Source organism: Hyaena hyaena, unplaced genomic scaffold (assembly GCF_003009895.1).
Source record: "Hyaena hyaena isolate Hyena2069 unplaced genomic scaffold, ASM300989v1 scaffold_103, whole genome shotgun sequence".
NCBI lineage: Eukaryota > Metazoa > Chordata > Mammalia > Carnivora > Hyaenidae > Hyaena > Hyaena hyaena.
The window spans coordinates 1,348,738-1,367,558 of NW_024080735.1; the positions used below are offsets into that span (position 1 = coordinate 1,348,738).

Sequence of the window (18,821 nt, forward strand, 5' to 3'; positions counted from 1 at the left end):
AGCAAACTCATTTTCTAAGCCCAAGAAGTCTATCTTCCTCATCAGATCACCTCATCTCTCCCCGTCATTCGAAACTCTGCCACAGACCTCCTCCCACACCTTCCCTAGGAAACAAGTCAGAACACAATGAGACCAGCACTCACAGTCAGTGGATTAATGGAAATGGTGCAGATATGGGACGCCAGGAACCTCTACTCACTGCTGGTGGAGGTGCAACAGCAACAGCCACCTTGGGGAGAAAGCTGGTGAAACTTTCTCTTTCAGGAGCACACACTCCTGAAGATATAGCAATTCTCCTTCTGAAAACAAACCCTCAGGGGAAATAGCCCACCGATGCCAGTAAGGACGTAATGTTCAACCTAAACCTCAAGAAAGAACAAAAGAAACTGATTTTTTTAAAGGGTGGTTCTGTTCAATCAGCAGAATGCCACAGAAAAAACTGATGAACTAGAGGTAAACACATCAACAGAGATAAACATTACTGCGATATAATGATTTATAAGAAATATATATTTGGTTACTCAGATGAGCAAATGTACTTTCCAGACGTATCTGATCTTTACCCACAGTTTCTGAAAACTGTCAGAGCCACAAAAGTGAACAGAGGTTTTGTTATTAAAGGTGAATTTGGACTCCACTCGAGGGCGGGGCTGGCTGTCAGGAGGGCCAACCCCATGGTTAGAGGGGTGGAACTTTCAGTGCCCCCTCACCCCCACCTCCAGGCAGGGGAGGGACCTGGAGAATAAATCAGCCAAAAGTCAATGTCTCAGCCAATCATGGCTCCACAGAAACCCAAGGACAGCTTTTGGTTGTTCCATGCCTGGGGAGCCAGAGCACCAGGCCCCAAGCCCTAAGCCTCATGAGACTCCAGTTTGGGACTGTGCCCTACATATCTCTTCATTTTGCTCTTGATTTGTCTCTTCTATCGTGTCCTTCAACAAACTGGTAAACACAGTGTTTCCCTGGGTCCTGCAAGCTGCTCTGGCAAATTAATCAAAACTGAGGAGGAGTTTGTTGGAACCTCTAATCTGCAGTCAGTGCATCAGAAGCACAGGTGACAGCCTGGGGCCTGTGCCTGGTGTCTGCAGTGGGGGGGACTGAGCCCTCAGCCTGTGGAATCGGATGTTGTGTCCTGATAGTGTCAGAACGGCGCTGAACTGAGTCGGTTTTCAAATGCCCTGCCAGTGTCCAAGACTGCTCGATGTTTTGTGACTGCACACTTCCACATGCCACTCCGTGCTCCTCCGGGTAAATGTGCTCCTAAGCCCCATTGCCTGCTTCACCCATCCCTTAAAATTTACTTTCTTAATATCAACTATCCAGTTAGTGTTCAAATTTCCAATTGCCTCATTCAACATTTTTGAAACATGTACAATAATACTATGAGTCATTTAAGGATAACTACGTATGTAGTAAAAGCAGAAAGTACGTAAAGCCCAAATTCAGGATTACGGTAAATTCTGTGGGAGAGAGAATGGGGGACACGGTTAGGGAAGGTCTGCAGGGAGCTTTGCTGGGTGACAGATACATTACTCTTCCTAACTTCTTCCGTGCCTGGAACAGTTCCTCAGACCGTGAAGGACAGGTTATGTTCTTGCCTGCAGCGTCTGTTGGCTCTGGTGTTGCGGAGATAATACCCAGCTCTGACTGGGGATGAAAGCCCCTTGCTGTCTGGGAGAAATGTCTATCCCAGTCTCCACCCCCAACAATCCTCTCCCTTGAACGTTCATTTCTAATACCTCCTCTGCCAGGAATCAAAATAAAGCACAAGGAATGTAGAGACGTATATACAAAGCTCACAGGAAATGCTTAAATATAAATCCTTATTTTGGGAAGAAAGTAACACATATGATAGGAACATATAAAAACTGGTAGAGGGGATACATTTAAAAAGCCTTTTGAGACAAATACCATATGTTTGCACGTATAGGAGGATTAGGAGGAACTTGATGGAGGACCAAGGGGGAGAAGAAGGGCAGAAATGGTGGGGGAAAGGGAGAGAGGCAAACCATGAGAGACTCTTGAATGCTGACAAAAACTGAGGACTGATGGATGTGGGGGGGAGGGGGGGATGGGCATGAAGGAGGGCACTTTGGGGATGAGCACTGAGTGTTATGTAGAAACTAATTTGACAATAAACTATTTGTAAAAAAAATAAAAATAAAAAAAAAAATAAAAAGCCTTTTGAAACAAACAGTATTTCTTTCTTTCTTTTTTTTTTTTAAGTACGCTCCACATCCAATGTGGGGCTCAAACTGACAAGCTGGAGATCAAGAGTCATATGCTCTACTGACTGAATCAGCCAGGACAACTCCAAATGATACTACTTTTACTTCTTTGTTTGAATGCATTAAAGAACAGCGTTTTTACTTCTCATAAAGATGAAGGGATAATACAATATTCAGAATCTCTTAACTTTGAGATATTATATACATTGCTTGAAGGTGAAAGAAATTACTATATAGTACTGTAGCATTTTCCTCCAAAGTACTTTTACTTATTGAGACTTAAGTCATTTGAACTCCAGGACATCAGGATGAGGCAAGCACGCCGGCAGTCACAGGAATCACGTAGACCAGACTCAGACCTCAGCTCTCCACCCCCGGGGCCACTGGACTTTGGCCAAGGTGTGTGACTCCTCCAGACTTGAGTTTCCTCATTTGGAAATCAGGAATCAGAGGGAACAATAATCCGCATCTCACAGGACTGTCAACTATGAACAAAGCAGGGGATAGGGTACTGACCACCCACCCTGCTGATGAAAATTCAAGAGTAACTTTTTGCTCCCCTAAAACTTATAGGGGAGTAATATGATAGCCTGCTGTTGACCTTGGGAAGCCTTACAGACAACATAAAGTCAACTGACACGTATTTGTGTTCTATGTATCAAACTGTGAATTCTTACCATCAAGCCAGCTAGATAGAAGAAAAGATTAGTAGGAAAATCATAAGGAAAAAACACTTACAGGACTACTTATTAAGGACTACTTATTAAGAAGCCTCCGCACACAGGTGGGCCTGTGCAGCTTAAACCTGTGTTGTTCAAGGGCTGACTATATATGTAAAGTGCTTGACGAATACATAGCACAGAGTATACACTTTAAAAATGTCACCTGGGTCGCTGAATCAGTTAAGTAACTGACTCCATTTTGGCGCAGGTCATGATCTTGTGGTTTGTGACTTCAAGCCCCACACTGTTAAAGTGCGAATCTTGTCAGGATTCTCTCTCTGCCCCTCCCTGTGCTCTCTCTCAAAATAAATAAATGATCTTTAAAAACTTTTTAAAAATAAAATGTCAGGGACACCTGGGTGGCTCAGTTGGTTGAGTGTCCGACTTTGGCTCAGGTCATGATCTCACGGCTCGTGGGTTCAAGCCCCACGTCGGGCTCTGTGCTGGCAGCTCAGAGTCTGGAGGCCGGACTGGATTCTGTGTCTCCCTCTCTCTCTCCGTCCCTCCCCTGCTCATGATCTCTCTGTTTCGAAAATAAACATTAAAAAAATAATAAAAAGTAAATAAATAAAATGTCAACTTTTAAAAAAAAGTTTATTTTGAGAGAGAGAGAGAGAGAGAACAGGGCAGAGACAGGGGGAGAAAGAGAATCCCAAGCAGGCTCCACGCTGTCAGCACAGAGCCCAACATGGGGCTCAAACCCACAAAACATGTGATCATGACTTGCGCCAGAAGTCGAACACTTGACTGAATGAGAGACCCAGGTACCCCTAAAATGTCAACTATTTGATTATTTCCATTTTGCAGGAGAAAAAATGGAGGGTCGGAGCTGAAGAGACTTAGTTAAGAGAGCAGTTACACACACTTCGTACAACAAAGCGAATGTCTTCACTTCTGTGGTGGAGACGTCACCAAAATGCCACAGGTGTTTCCAGGACCGGGAGATGCTCTACCCATAACTGGGGTGGCCCTCACTTCTCATCTACGACCAAGGTTAACGCCATGACTTACCATATTTAGCAATTCAGGGCCCTTGACAGATATAAAGTTCAGTCCAGACTCATTTGCAACAGCCTAATAAGAAAAAAACAAAAGATACAAATAAGAAAAATTTACAGTAAACAGTAATTTGTGACAACACAGGACTTTTTGCAGTTTATACTGTTTCTCTTAAAGGGAGAAAATGGAAAGGAAAAGGAGAAATGGATTAAAAAAAATAAAAGAAATATGCATCTACAACTTTCTAGGAATCCCTCAGACAGATGAGAAACCAGACAGGATGTTGTGGACCATCTGTGTGAAGGTGTTGCTTACACGAACATGCTTATACACACACATCTTTTGCAATTCCAGAGAAATCCCAGTCTCTGCAGCAAAACGTGCCTTGCCCAATGAAAGCAATCATTCACTCATAAACCAAAATTCAAAAACCTCAGTATGAGGCTCGGCCAAGGGTCAGTGTTACAGATTACTTTTAATAACTACTAAACTTCATGGCTCAAAGCCAAAGAAGAACGAGGGAGAAACATATGGTTGTACGTGTAGAAGAACCTGAGTGCCGAGAAGAAATGTAAATACATCACCAAGGATTCTTCTCTCCCTGGAGCCTGGCCTCGGAGCACCAGACCCATATCCAACAGACAGCTTGGCATCTTCCTATGGATCTGACGTCCCAAACCCGTCATTTCCAAAGCAGGATGCCTGGATCTGTCCCAACTCCCTCCACATCCCACGCCCCTAACTCCGACAGCTTTTAGCCCCAAACTCTGGTGGCCCCCTTGACCCTTGTCTTGTCACATCATCCAATCCATCTGCAAGTCCTGTCAACCTGAGTCCAAAATGTACGAGTCTGACACTTCCTGCTCCTCCGCCACACACCCCTCGCGCAGACCGCCTCATCTAGTCTGGACATGAGACGAGATGACAAGACCCTCACTGTCTTCTTCCACTCTTGCTCTCCTCTGACCACTACTCGCCACAAGTTTCTAAAAACATCAGTCAAATCATTTCAAACCTGATGTATTTACCACTGCTCACAAGCCTGTAGTCTGGGACACAACAGTTCCCCTCAATCCACCCACTGGTTTTCTCTGGGTCCCTCCAAGCTTCAGGGATTTTTGCAATTGATGTTCTCTCCCTGCTGCTTCATGTGGCCGAGTCCTTTAGGACACTTCAATGTCACCATCCCTCAAATGTCACCACCTCCCACCCACAACAATCTGCTTATTTACATCACAACTGAGCTGAGTCCTAACTGTCCTGGTTTGGCTGTCCTGGTTTGGCGTGTTTACTGCCAGCCTCTTCCAAATGGCAGTCAAGGCCGCTACACAGGTGCCTGCTCATAGGCTGGCACTGAGCACCACAGCCCACCGCTGGCAAATGGACGGATGTGGGCCACCTGCGACGCTCAGCTTATTCCCCGCCACCCAACACCCCACACGGCCAAGTAAGGGGGCACATCTACTAAAGATGGCTCCTCTGCCTTAGCATCCTAGCTTCCACGTGCCAGGTAAGTGAGATTTAACCCACCGTGACCCCCAGGAGTTCCCGAAATGGCTGAGATCTTCCCTGTCTCCTACATGGGACACAGCGACCACACCATCTGTTTTCTTTCTGTAAGTCACCAAGAGCCTCACGTGCAGCATCAGCAGCTGCCTGCGTCCGCACCAGGGTCTCAGATGACAGGTGATGTTTATTAGCAGTCATCAACCTGCAGCGGGCGGCTCTGGGAATCACACACCTGCACCTTCTGCTGCTTACTTGCTTCCTACGTGCTTGCATTTACAAAACCATTATTCCCTCACTATGATCAGGAGTAAACAGAAGCAGGAAGACTGGCCCAAATCCTCATTCCCATCCAGGTTCTGGCCAGCATGTGGATCCATGACTTTCCCATGGTAATACCTTGCTTCTGCCATTCAAGGGCATTTTCTACCATTTCTACTATTCTACTCTTCTGGGCATGAACCTCTTGGGGAACCCGAAGAAAGTGGTGAAAAAAACACCACCTGGGTTCCTGGATCCAGTGGGCCTGAATTCCACCAGCAGAGTCCCGGGTAAGACTCCCTGCTCCGGATGGGCAGGTGCCAGAACGCTAACTGCACAGACAGGTGCCAAACTGCTGACAGTCAGGGGAGGCAGGAGCAGGGACTGGAGGAAAATCTGCTTCAGGATTTAACAGTATCCATGGATTTCAAATAACCTTCTCTCTCTGCCAGGAGCAGGGCTACTCAAAGGCCAATGTAACTAATTTTTTTAAAAAACGATACAAGGCACCTGGCCAGGAACCTGTGTCCACCGGGTGAATTGACATGTTCATGTGGGGGACCTCCTTTCTGGCTGCATTCTTCTGAAAGTGCTCTCAAGAAAATGCAGAACCACTCTCACTGGGGTTCCCCTCCTCAGCAGTGCCTCACAAGAGCACTGGAAGCGTTAAGCCAGGAAGTCAGTAATAGCAGTAAAAATAAGTTAGGAAAATGTCACGTGTACATTACACATGTACACATGTGTACACACGTGAGCAAAAGGCACTGTGCATATCTGATAATTTACGGAGCAGTCACAAACTACTGAGCTGCTGTGGCACTTCCTAAAAATGCCCTTACTTTCAATCCCTAATTTAAGAGTAATTCAAATATTTTAAAAAGTTAAAGGCTAAGTAAATTATAGGTGGAAAATTATACAAATGTGAAAAATAACAGCTAAGATGGGGCGTGCCTGGGGGACTCAGTCAGTTGAGCGCTGACTCTTGAATTTGGATCAGATCATGATCTCACTCTTCGTGGGGTCAAGCCCCATGTCGGGCTCAGCAGTGGTGGCATGGAGCCTGCTTGGGATTTTCTCTCCCTCCTCTCCCCGCCCCTTCCCCACTTGCATTCTCTCTCAAAACACATGTTTTAGAAAATTGTTGAAGCAAAAGGGAGACACATTATTTATAATCCTCTCCCCACCACCTCCTACGAGCCACTGCTTCATTCTCTTGTCAGCCCTTCTCCATGTTCTGTGACATGCACGTCAAGGTAATGTCTATCAGTAACTTTTACACACATTCTGACAAATACAACGTTTTTAAAAGTGCTTTTCTCACAGAGCAGTATTTCTTGAACATCTTCCCATAGCAATTATACACGTCTGTATTTTTAACGTCTGTGTAGACGTCTATCATAAAGATACTCCACACTTTATGGAAATCACTCCCATGGAAACAACACTAAATTGAACAGTCCTGTACTTAAGTTTTTGTACCACGACTAATTATTTTATTAGAATGTATTTCTAAATAATTTTTTAATAAAAGGAATGCTTGTTTTTAAAGCTTTTCCACTTGATCAAAATGACCCATTACCAGGTTACATCTGCTCCCTTACCAAAGTGCCTTCCAGACAGTCTGTGCAAATTCTACTGTTACGTATCTGTACAGCACGCACTGAAGGAGCAAGAGCCACTAACATTGCTTTTAACCTCTGACGGTCTGGGAGGCAAAAATTGTATCTTACATTTCTTAAGTTGCATTTTAAAAATTACCAGTGGGGTTTTAAAAGTCTATTTATTGGCTGTTTTTCGCTTTCTTTCTTTTAAAGTTTATTTATTTTTAAGGAGAGCACAGGGAGGGAAGAAGCAGAGAGAGGGAGAGACAGAAGCCCAAGCAGAGGTCTTGCACTGTCTCTGCACTGTCAGTGCAGAGCCTCATGAGGAGCTCGATCTCACAAAACTTGTGACATCATGACCTGAGCTAAACCTAAGAAACCGACACTCAATTGACTGAGCCGTCCAGGTCCCTTGAAAAAACCAATTTTTTAAAATAACAATTGTAAGGAACATCAAAGAAAATACTTGGGTTATAAATGACTACATCAAAGAGGGAAACAAGGTCAGCTACAACTGTGCAATAGTACTCATTAAAAAGCCAGAGTCACAAAGTATATAACTGCTGTGTTAAAATTGATGGAGTCATGGTTCATGTAAAAAAAACTTTACTTTCATGGGGGCACCTGGGTGGCTCAGTCGGTTAAGCATCCAACCTCGGCTTAGGTCATGATCTTGGTGTTCGTGGGTTCGAGCCCCATGTCAGGCTCTGTGCTGACAGCTCAGAGTCTGGAGCCTGCTTTGGATTCTGTGTCTCCCTCTCTCTCTGCCCCTCCCCTGCTTCCACTCTTCTCTCTCAAAAATAAACAAACATTAAAAAAATATATATTTTTGTTTTGCAAGTGTCCAATGATGAACCTTCTATAACCAAAAGTGGAAAACTTTCCTGAAGAAAACTATCAGTCTTACTAAAATGACCGTGTGATAGAAATCATGTAAAACCAGCCCACTGTAACATGTAGGTTAAATTCCCATGATGCGATGAGACAGTGGAGAGAAAGCCCTCAGCCGTGCTCCACGCACCTTGGCCAGCAGTGTCTTCCCGCAGCCGGGTGGGCCCGCCAGGAGGACTCCAGCTGGGGTCACCAATCCAAGGGCTCTGAACTGATCGGGGTTACGTACCGGTGCCTGCAAAGAACAACACCAAAGTGGATCCGTTATGAATGTCCATTCATACTGTGTGTCTGCATTATCTCCAGACCAAGCTGCCACCATGACCACAGGGCCTGGAGGTGAGAGCTGGCAGGGCGCTCACCTCTGCGCCAAGCACAGAATACAAGGTGCTAAATCAGGTCCCTGCTCATGAGGAAATCACCCCTAAATGTAAGTTCTGAAAACACTCCAAACATAAAGATACAATACCTTCAGCATCTTAAAACCAAGGTGTGTTTTTTTTTTTTTTTAAACTACCTACATTTCCAGGCTATGAAGCTTCAGGCGGTATGCTCCTGGAGACGGAGAAGGGGCAGTGCCATCCGTGGTCAGGAGCCAGGCACACCAGCCCCTGCACCCACTCCTCTCCCAGCACCTACACACCTCTAGACTGAGCGTTCCTCCAGAAGATCCATGGAATGATCAGTAAAGTGGAAAAGTAAGAGTGAACGAAAATCAATCCAGACTTTCATGAAATTGCTCTGACCCAGAGGAGCAGGAGCGAGCTGAGATAGTATTTCTCAAAGTCTCTTGGCTCTTGGTTGAAACTCAAACTGGTTTTTTTTTTTGTTTTTTATTTTTTAATTCACTGCCACAGAATTCAAGCACAGCCAAGAATAAGCCTAAGACAGACCTCAGAAGAACAAAACAGGTTGATGGAGGCTGAACGACAGTGCAGCAGAACACACAAGAGAAAACATACAGTCCAGCCCTCCTGCAACTGTTGCACGGGTCAGCGCTGTTCCGCAGCAGACACACCTACCAGGATGGCCATGGTGAGCTCCTCTCTGACATCTTCCAGGGCACCGATATCTGCCCAAGTCACATTGGGGACAGTGACAAAGCCCTCCCTTTTGGCTGAGGGCTGGACGGAGGACAGAGCAACAGTGAAGTCATTCAGTTCAATGCGCAGCCCTTGCAGCCGCTCCTCTGAGAGAGGATCCTGGTTTTGCAGCAATGCCAGCAGCCTCTGCAATTCATCCTTAAAGGCAGCGATCGAGGGTAAAAATGAAAAAACCACATATTTGTTGGAAAACTTATTTTTGTACTTTAAAAAATTATTACTGCAATATATCTTTAAGCTATGATGAACTACTATGTATTTTAACAATTTTCTGCACTGAAATAGAGCCATTTATTTTACTCTGTGTGGATGGAAGATTTGGCTGAGGAAAGGTCCGCTGACTACAACCCAATGTAGGACAAGGATATCAGTGTGCTAACAAGGGCCAGCTGTGGCAAATACGGGCAGTTGGTAGGTAACCTTTGTTTCCACAACAATCTATTTCTTCCAATTTTCATTTATAAATAATCATGAAGCAGCTGAATCTTGATGAAATTCAACAAAGTTACTCTGATGGCAATATAATTCATAACATGGTCCCTCGAAAGGCACTACACCAAGTCTTGAGCTTCAGAGGCAGACAGACTCCTTGCTCCGAGAAGACTATGAAAAGCAGGAGAAACATAATGCTGAGTCATTTAGCCCATGACTTCTGTGTATCTCGTATAAGAAATATGCTTACTATTTTTTTTAACAGATGGACTGTGGCTCCAAGTGAGTGAGGAAGGAAAAGACATCTGACCACGGACCAGGAGCTGCTGTAGGAAAAGCAGCTGTGCGGCCCGGGCAGGACACTGTCTCCTATGCTTAGTTCCTTCGATGACAGAGTCGTATGAAGCCCACACACAAAGTATGAGCTCACAGCTACAGCGCTGACTTTGGACACATGGATGGCCCCTCACACACGCACTGTCCTCCAGAGCTGTGTGGTGCCAGCTCACAGACGTGGGGCGCTAACAGACTGTCCTGGTGTGCTGGACCAGAAGGTGACTGGGAAATACAACCCAGTGCCTGGCGCTCCTACAGCAGCCAGACAGCTCTCTGGCCAGGGCTGGAGGGTGCACACTGCAGGCCTGTGAGCCACACGGTCTCACGGCAAGGACCCCTGTGGGGGGCCTGACATGAAGTGTGGTGGCAGGGAGGCCATGTGTAAATACAGGAATGTGGCTGCGTTCCTCTGTGATTTCAGTTTACAAGACAAGCAGGGGCAGGGAGGCCACAGCTTGCCAACCCCTGCTCCAGAGGCTCATAATCAATAGTGTAAAAGGAATTTATTCAGAACTGGCTAAAAAAGTAAAAGAACTTGTACTTTGGAAGCTACAGACATCCTGGGTGTTAACTGGTAATTATCCTATGGATAAAACACCAATAAAACATAAAATCATAAACCTCAACTATACCAACACTCACTGCATGGCCGACACAAAGGACAGGTTAAGGCACCGTGGGGAAAGCACCTGTGCTGCAGAAGAGGGCTTGGTTCCAATCCCACATCCCCGGCTTCCTCCAGGCAGCAAAGCTTCCATCTCAAGGTCGGCCTGCGGCTCTGGCACCTTCATCAGGACCCTACTGACTGCACACATGGCTGCCTCTCGGCAGAGCGCCATCAGGTCAGCGCCAACGAAGCCTGGCGTGAGGTGCGCTAAGTGACGAAAATGAAAAGTTTCCGGAAGTCTTAGTTTTCTACACAAAGTTCGAAGTATTCTGTAGGAAAGACAGGGGAAAAATTCAGATTCCTTGCCCAACAGAAAAACCAAGTCACTGAATATATTTGAGGTCAATTCTGCTTTTAGAGTAGATTAAATGGACACCGGCCAGAAACAGAAGCCACCGGACTCAAGCAAACCATGAATTCCACCCACCACAAAAAGCTGTAGTGATACACCCCTTACATCCAATTTTATATGAGGACAGTTACTTTTCCATCTTCATGGGATCACGCATGTAAGGAAGTCAGCTCATCGGAACCTCAACGTGGCACAGGCCAGTGACTCGTGGGCCTCCAGGTCATTCTTATGAAGGAGTCCCTTAACAATCTGTATAAGACCCAGTGAAGACCGTGAAAAAGCAGGAACGATGGTCAGGACAGAGGCTCTGAAGTCGGCTCTGCCACACAGTGACTTGCATGCCCCGGTTTCCTTACAGGCAAGCTATAAATTCCAGGAGTGCTCCACACAGGGTGAACACACACATGCAAGGCCCTCAGAATAGTGGCGGACCTACGGCCGGTGCCCAAGTGTTCGTTACTATTACAATTCACACACTGTGATATTCCAAATTAACTTGGAAAAGGAAATACATTTTGCAATTTCCAATTTTATAGGGGAAAGGAGTATTTTCAAGTGTCACGCTGATGAAGAGTGAGTTACAGAAAAGTCATCTGAGATCATATAAGTGAACAGAAGGGAAGCAGATGAACATTACTGACAAATGAAAAATTACTCAGGTACCCTCACACCAGCAACCCAGAAAAGGCTCCATTGTAGAACCATTTCTTGAAGATTCAGACCTTATTCACTACATTGCACAAGAATACTAAGAAACTTGGAATGTTATGAAAAATAGCTCACACAAAATAAATATCATCTGTTTCCCAGTTACAACTTCTATTTCTGAAGAAGTGTGGACACTTCTAGTTGTCATACTCTGGAAACTCCAGAGGAGGAGAAAATAACCAGTAAGAAAGTTCCAGTTTCAAGATGGTAGATGTTTCAGCCACATTTCCTCTGCCAGAAAAAAACCACCAAAGAGGCACAAACTTCACAGTGAATGGAACTAGGAGGCTGCCTGGACCCCCCCACCCGCCCTGTTCTGGGAAGAACCGCAGGGAACTTGTAACACAAGGATAAGGATCCGTCTGTATTCTTATGAGGACTTTAACAAGCTGTTAGCACTGGACTTAGGTACAGGCTACAGGCTTGAGTGCTGCTATCTATATAGAGAGAGGTGTTTATGCTGCTCGGATACTGAAATAACAGGTGTTGGGGGGGCGGTTCTGAGGTTTTCATGTCTTCCTGGCAAAGAAGAGAAAGGACCCCCAAGACTGGGCTCTGTGTCAGCTCTAGCTGATGCCCTAAGGTTGCTAAATCCCTAAAAAGATTCAAATGTTGAGGGTTCCCAGAATAAATGATCTAGATTAATGCTGTCTTTGGCTATAAACAGGATGTGTTTTAACTAATTCTTTAATTTTTTTTTAATGTTTATTTGTTTTTGAGAGAGAGCATGAGCAAGGGAGGGGTAGAGAGAGAGGGAGATACAGAATCCGAAGCAGGCTCCAGGCTCCAAGCTGTCAGCACGGAGCCAGATGTGGGGCTCAAACTCACAAGCCATGAGATCACGACCTTAGCTGAAGTCGGACGCTTAACCGGCTGAGTCGCCCAGGTGCCCCTTAACTAATTCTTTGAAAATACACATTTTGGAAATTTTAGATTTATAGAATTATTGCAAAGACAGTACAGAGAGTTCTGTGTATTCCATACCCCTCTCTTAATAGGACAATTTTGAGGATTAGTGACCAAGAACTTTGTAGATTACCCCTCAACGGGGACTAGTCTGATATTTTTATGGTGATTAGACTAAGTTAAAGTGTTTTCGGGAAGATGGCAGAGGTGAAGCATCGTCCCCACCCATCCTATCAAGCGTACACACTGTCAGCACCCTTACCACCAGGATGCAAATGCCGACTACCAGGCCTGATGGGAAGGGTTTCCGCTGTGGGAAATCCTTCTGTACTGTACTCTGGAAATAAGTCACCGTGCCCAGCTCACATTTAAGGAGTAGGCAGAGTTCACCTCTTTCAGGGCGGCGCATCCACATACATTATTTGGAATTCTTCTGCACCAGAGACTTGCCTCTTCTCACCCTAAAATTTACTTATTCAATCATGTATCCATACCAGTACAGGCCAAGAGATATTTGACTGCGTGTACTCTCCAACCATGTTTATGAAGAACGGAAGTTGAGAATGCGAAATGCCCAAGAGAGGGCACAAAGTCAAAATCAACCCTTCTCAGAGAGGTGCACTAACGAGAAGGAAGTGTATCTGTCTGGCAAACTCCAAAGACCAGGAACAGGAGACATCGAAGTGCTGGACCATGGAAACTGGGGTCACAGCAGAGAGCCCAAAACCCAAGCGCTGGGAGTCCTGTGTAAGAAGTGCTAAGACTGCACATCCTCCCCATGCCGCCTGTCAGCAGGAGAGGAAGGTCTGGGCATGCGCTCCGCCAGGACAAAAGGCTGTGCAGTTCCTCGGCACCTGCCTGTGTCGGAAGACTGGCCGCTAGACACACAGCCTGTGATGCGGTCCCAACATCTTTTTCTGAAAAATCTGAATGGACTCAACAAAAAGCATCTACAGAAATTGACACTTGGAGTTTTCTAAGTAAAAAGTTAGCTGGACATCTGCTTTACAAGGGCACCCACACTTCAACAAAACAGCTTATATACTGCAGGTGTCCTATCAGCCTTGATCTTAGAACCTCAGAAGAGGACTCCCATTCAAGGACAGCAGCAACAGGGACAACAGTGATCCCATGAGACACTGGTATTCTGACTTCACACCCGCTATTTCCCATTGCCTCTCACCATCACATAAGGTACGGGACAGACCCACACACTCGTGCACAGACACTTGGAGGAAACACAGAATGTGAAAAAAGTTGCAGGAAGGTTATCAAATGACAAAGACGTGGCAATCGTGGATTCTATAAAAGTCACAAAGGCAGAGAAAGGATGTGTGATCCTAACACGTGACTTGGGTTGGCAGCGAACAATAATTGTGCAGAGACAGGAAAAGGCTACATGTGGTTATACTCAAAATCTGTGACGGTTTTATACTGCAAACCTATGGATGTGATTTGGACGTCAAACGTATCTAAGAATTATTAGTGAGTGCATATGTTAAATAAAAGTTCTTCATCCATTAGATTCTGAAGTTCTATTGTGGAAACAATATGGTACCTGAGTTTGGCTTTAGACATTCCAGGAAAAAGCATGGGGCTTAGACAGAACAGGACTGAAACGGTGAGGACTGTCTGCCGCTGGGTGATAAGTAAGACCTGGGCAGGTTTTTTTTTTTTTAATTTTTATTATTTATTTATTTCTAGGAGAGAGAGAGAGAGACAGCGTGAGCAGGGAAGGGTCAGAGAGAGAGGGAGACACAGACTCTGAAACAGGCTCCAGGCTCTGAGCTGGCAGTCAGCACAGAGCCCGACGCGGGGCTCGAACCCACGAACTGCGAGATCATGACCTAAGCGAAAGTCGGACGCTTAACCAACTAAGCCACCCAGGTGTCCCTGACCTGGGCAGGTTTTAAAGGCATGTCTGTAAGTTCTCGGCTCTCCTCTCCTGAAGTCTGGGCTGACCTCAGGGGCTGGTCAACAGCACAGAGCAGTGGGACAGATGCAACGAGACTGCCCAGTTCTGGAAAGCCCAAACTGTCCCATGAAGGGAGCCACACAGAGAGGGGAGGTGAGGACACACCATGTGGAGACACAGCCGAGCCAGGTGAGACAGGCAGGTGTGCAGACATGCAGAGCCTGGCTGCACCCAGCCCCAGCTGCAGTCTCTGCAACCACACAGGAGCTAGTGTGCAGAACTGGCTAAGGCCTTTCTACATTCTCTACCCACAGGGCTTGTGAGAGACAATAAAATGACTGTTGCTGAAAGCCACTAAATTTTGCAGTGGTTTGTTCTGCAGTAACAGAAACTAGAAGAATTATATCCGACTGCTTTTGTGTATGCTAGAATGTTCCATAACAAGATGCTTTTAAAGTCCAGGAAAACAGGGGCACCTGGGTGGCTTAGTTGGTTAAGCGTCCGACTTTCGCTTAGGTCATGATCTCGCGGTTCGTGGGTTCGAGCCCTGCATTGGGCTCTGGGCTGACTGCCAGCTCAGAGCCTGGAGCCTATTTCGGAGTCTGTGTCTCCCTCTCTCTCTGACCCTCCCCTGCTCACGCTGTCTCTCTCTCTTTCTCCTAGAAATAAATAAAAATTAAAAAATAAATAAATAAATAAATAAAGTCCAGGAAAACACCAACAGCCACCTTAAAATTTCTACGAGTCAGAAGCTGTGCTGGGTGCATTAATACAATTCTTACGAGAAGCCTTTCAAAGCAGAAGTACTGTTCCCATCATATAGATAAAGCAAAGCACATGACTATTATTACTTTATTACAGGTAACCAAACAAAAGCTAGGACATGTTAGGTGTCTGGGAAAAGACTGAGGGATGTGGGGCACAGCTCAGATTCTGGACCACCTCCTTCATGGACTCCAAGTTCCAGCACCTTCCTCCGCCTCTCCACCCCAGCTTGCCAAACGCTGGCTGTCTCTCCACTTCAGGCATCATCACCTGGTCCTGCTCTACCTCTGTGACCTCCGCTCGACACCCCACGCTCAGTCCACAGTCTCTCGTGAGTCTGCTCCTGGACTTCAGCAGGCACTTGAGTTCTCCCTCCTCGGCAAGTCCTCCCATTTCTATAACATAGACTCCACGTTCTATTGTATCTTTCTTTCTTTTAATGTTTATTTATTTTTGACAGAGAAAGACAAGAGCATGAGTTGGGGAGGGGCAGAGAGAGGGAGACACAGAATCTGAAGCAGGCTCCAGGCTCTGAGCTGGCAGCACAGAGCCCAACGCGGGGCTCGAACCCACAAACTGAGATCATGACCTGAGCGAAGCTGGCCGCTTAACCAAGTGAGCCACTCAGGCACCCCCTATTGTATCTTTCTTACGTGAAATTCTAAGTCTTCCTCCTGGCCTGAACCTAGATTGGGAAAAAAAAGTCCTAAGGCCAGGCCTACAGGTGCCATTCTGTACCCCAATCCTATAAAGTGCCTTAAGGTCCCATTATCCTAGCCCGGTCCCTTTAAATCATCCGGGAAAATCACTTCAGACCCTCATCCTCCTTCAGCCTCTGTCACATGACTCACTGTCATCAGCTGATCTCACCGCTTAATTCAGGAGTGAGCATGGAACCAACGAGCCCCGAGCCTACACACCCGCTTTCTCTCTAGGCCAAAGGGCCCACGGCCATAGCCAGTACCTTGCACGACCTCCAATTCCATCCCACTCGCTCCTTCCCACAACATTCAAAGTCACTCTGGTTTCTCTTGAGGAGTCCCCTCTGACACTCCAAAGGCCACCTTGCACGGCCACTACTATCCCTCTCTTGCAGCCAAACTTTCCGTCGGTGAATCACGCACGTCTGCTTGCTTGACTGCGACTCTGCTTGGTCATCCTGATCACACAGCTTTCGGTTAAGGTAACTGGCTGGCTGCTCCTTCCACGCCCTCAGCCCACCCCAGAGTCGCAGCTGCCGCTCTGGCCAACACGCTCCGCCTTCAGCAGCTCAGATGCCTCTAGCCTGCTGCTGATTCCCCAGGGTTCACCTCCTCAGAGCTCTAGACCCTCCCGATGGCCACCATGACGTTTCCACTCCCCTCCAGCTCACTGCCCCCATCCCCTCCATCTCTCCCCAGGTCCCCTCCTAAAACTTGCAAGTCCTCCACTATTTCCTATCCTCTCAGAGAAAACCAGCAGCACAGATGCTCAAATCAGAAACTTGAGGGGCGCCTGGGTGGCTCCGTTGGTTAAGCCTCGGCCTTTGCCTCAGGTCATGATCTCACGGTTCAAGATCACAGCCCCTCCCCTGGGTGAACCCTGCTTCTCTCTCTCTGCCCCTCCTGAGAGATTCTCTCTCTCCTGGCCCCTCACTCACTTGCACCCTCTCTCTCTCTCAAAAAATAAAGACAGAAATGGGACTATTCCTTCCTGCTCGATCATAGCTCTGACCTTCCATATGTACCTTCTGCCAAAAAATGCAACACACGGGGTCTACTGGCTAAACGACAGATTACTCCAGGTGTGCTCTACCTGTGTGCTCCCACCAGGACCGCCGCAGGTACACTCCATTCACCTGCGCTCCCAGCGGGCACCGCTGCACTTATTGCCACCTATACTCCCATCTCCTTAAGCCCATCACCACCTCATCTGGATACCACAACAGCCTTGTGACTGAGTCACTAGAACCCATTCCTGCTCTTTTTTCCTTCATTCTTCATGCTGCAGCTACAGTGATCTGTTCCAAAACAAAGTCTGTTTCCATCACTGTCCTGCTTAATTTAATAGCTTTAATTCCTTCCCATCATTCACAAAGAGGTCCAAAATCCTTACCAAGTGTATGTGAACTGCCTTCTGCATACCTCGCCAGGCTTTCCGTGCCTTATCTCTTCTACAGCCATAGTGTTCCTCTTCTAGGTCCCTGGACTCACTGAGTTCAGTCACCTCAGGGCCTTTGCATATGCTACTCCTACCGGGAATACTCTTATCATCATGTGATCGGTTAATTGTTATTATTCTTAAAGTCTCAGCTTCCTCAGAGAACCCTTTAAGAAACCTCAGACCAGGTCTACTTTGTCTGATACATCCTACCTAAGACCCTGTTTCTTTCTTTTTGTATTCATCATTCTTCCAATCACGCACAGTAGTGACTGAAGTGCCAACCACTGTGCCTCCATCCTTAGTATATTGAGTGTTAACTTTTCAGGATTAAATTGCAAAATGAAAAAGTACTAGAAATCTGTTGCAAAGTAAATAAAGTTAATATTCCTAAACTGTACTGTTAAATATGGTTAACATGGGGGGGTACCTGGGTGGCTCAGTTGGTTAAGCGTCCAACTTCAGCTCAGGTCATGATCTCACGGTTTGTGGGTTCGAGCCCTGCGTCAGGCTCTGTGCTGACAGCTCAGAGCCTGGAGCCTGTTTCCAATTCTGTGTCTCCCTCTCTCTCTGACCCTCCTCTGCTCACGCTGTCTCTCTCTCTCTCTCAGAAATAAATAAAACATTAAAAAAAATTTTTTTAATGGTTAACATGGTAAATTTTATGTGTTTATTTTTACCAGAATAAATTTTTTTCTTTTATTTATTTACAAATAGTTTATTGTCAAATTAGTTCCCACATAACACCCAGTGCTCATCCCCACAAGTATCCTCCTCTATGGCCATCCCCCCTCCCCCCCACATCCATCAGTCCTCAGTTTTTGTCAGCATTCAAGAGTCTCTCATGGTTTGCCTCTCTCCTTTTCCCCCACCATTTCCCCCCTTGTTCCTCAGTTAAGTTCCTCCTAATCCTCCTATATGTGCAAACATATGATATTTGTCCTTCTCTGCCTGACTTATTTCGCACAGCATAACACCCTCAAGGTCCATCCATGTTGCTACACGTGGCCAGATTTCATTGTTTCTCACTGCCATGTAGTATTCCATGGTATAGATAAACCACATCTTCTTGATCCATCCGTCCGTTGATGGACACTTAGGCTCTTTCCATGTTTTAGCTATTGTGGAGAGTGCTGCTATGAACATTGGGGTCCATGTGCTCCTATGCATCAGCATTTCTGTATCCCTTGGGTAAATTCCTAGCAATGCTACTGCTGGGTCATAGGGGAGTTCTATTGTTAGTTTCCTGAGGAACCTCCACACTGTTTTCCAGAGGGGCTGTACCAGTTT

The 18,821-nt window shown here is 46.2% G+C and overlaps 1 protein-coding gene across 3 annotated transcripts in view; it reads right to left on the minus strand.

Annotated features, from left to right (window-relative positions):
* Nucleotides 1-18,821, minus strand: part of NVL (nuclear VCP like) — an 86,137-nt gene that overhangs the window by 40,896 nt on the left and 26,420 nt on the right. For all 3 annotated transcript variants that reach the window (XM_039235807.1, XM_039235809.1, XM_039235808.1), the window contains 4 exons: nt 10,769-11,015; nt 9,231-9,449; nt 8,339-8,443; nt 3,962-4,024 (listed from right to left, as the gene is read on the minus strand). In XM_039235807.1, the coding sequence (XP_039091738.1) occupies nt 3,962-4,024; nt 8,339-8,443; nt 9,231-9,449; nt 10,769-11,015 (634 nt within the window). The remainder of the gene's footprint in view (nt 1-3,961; nt 4,025-8,338; nt 8,444-9,230; nt 9,450-10,768; nt 11,016-18,821) is intronic.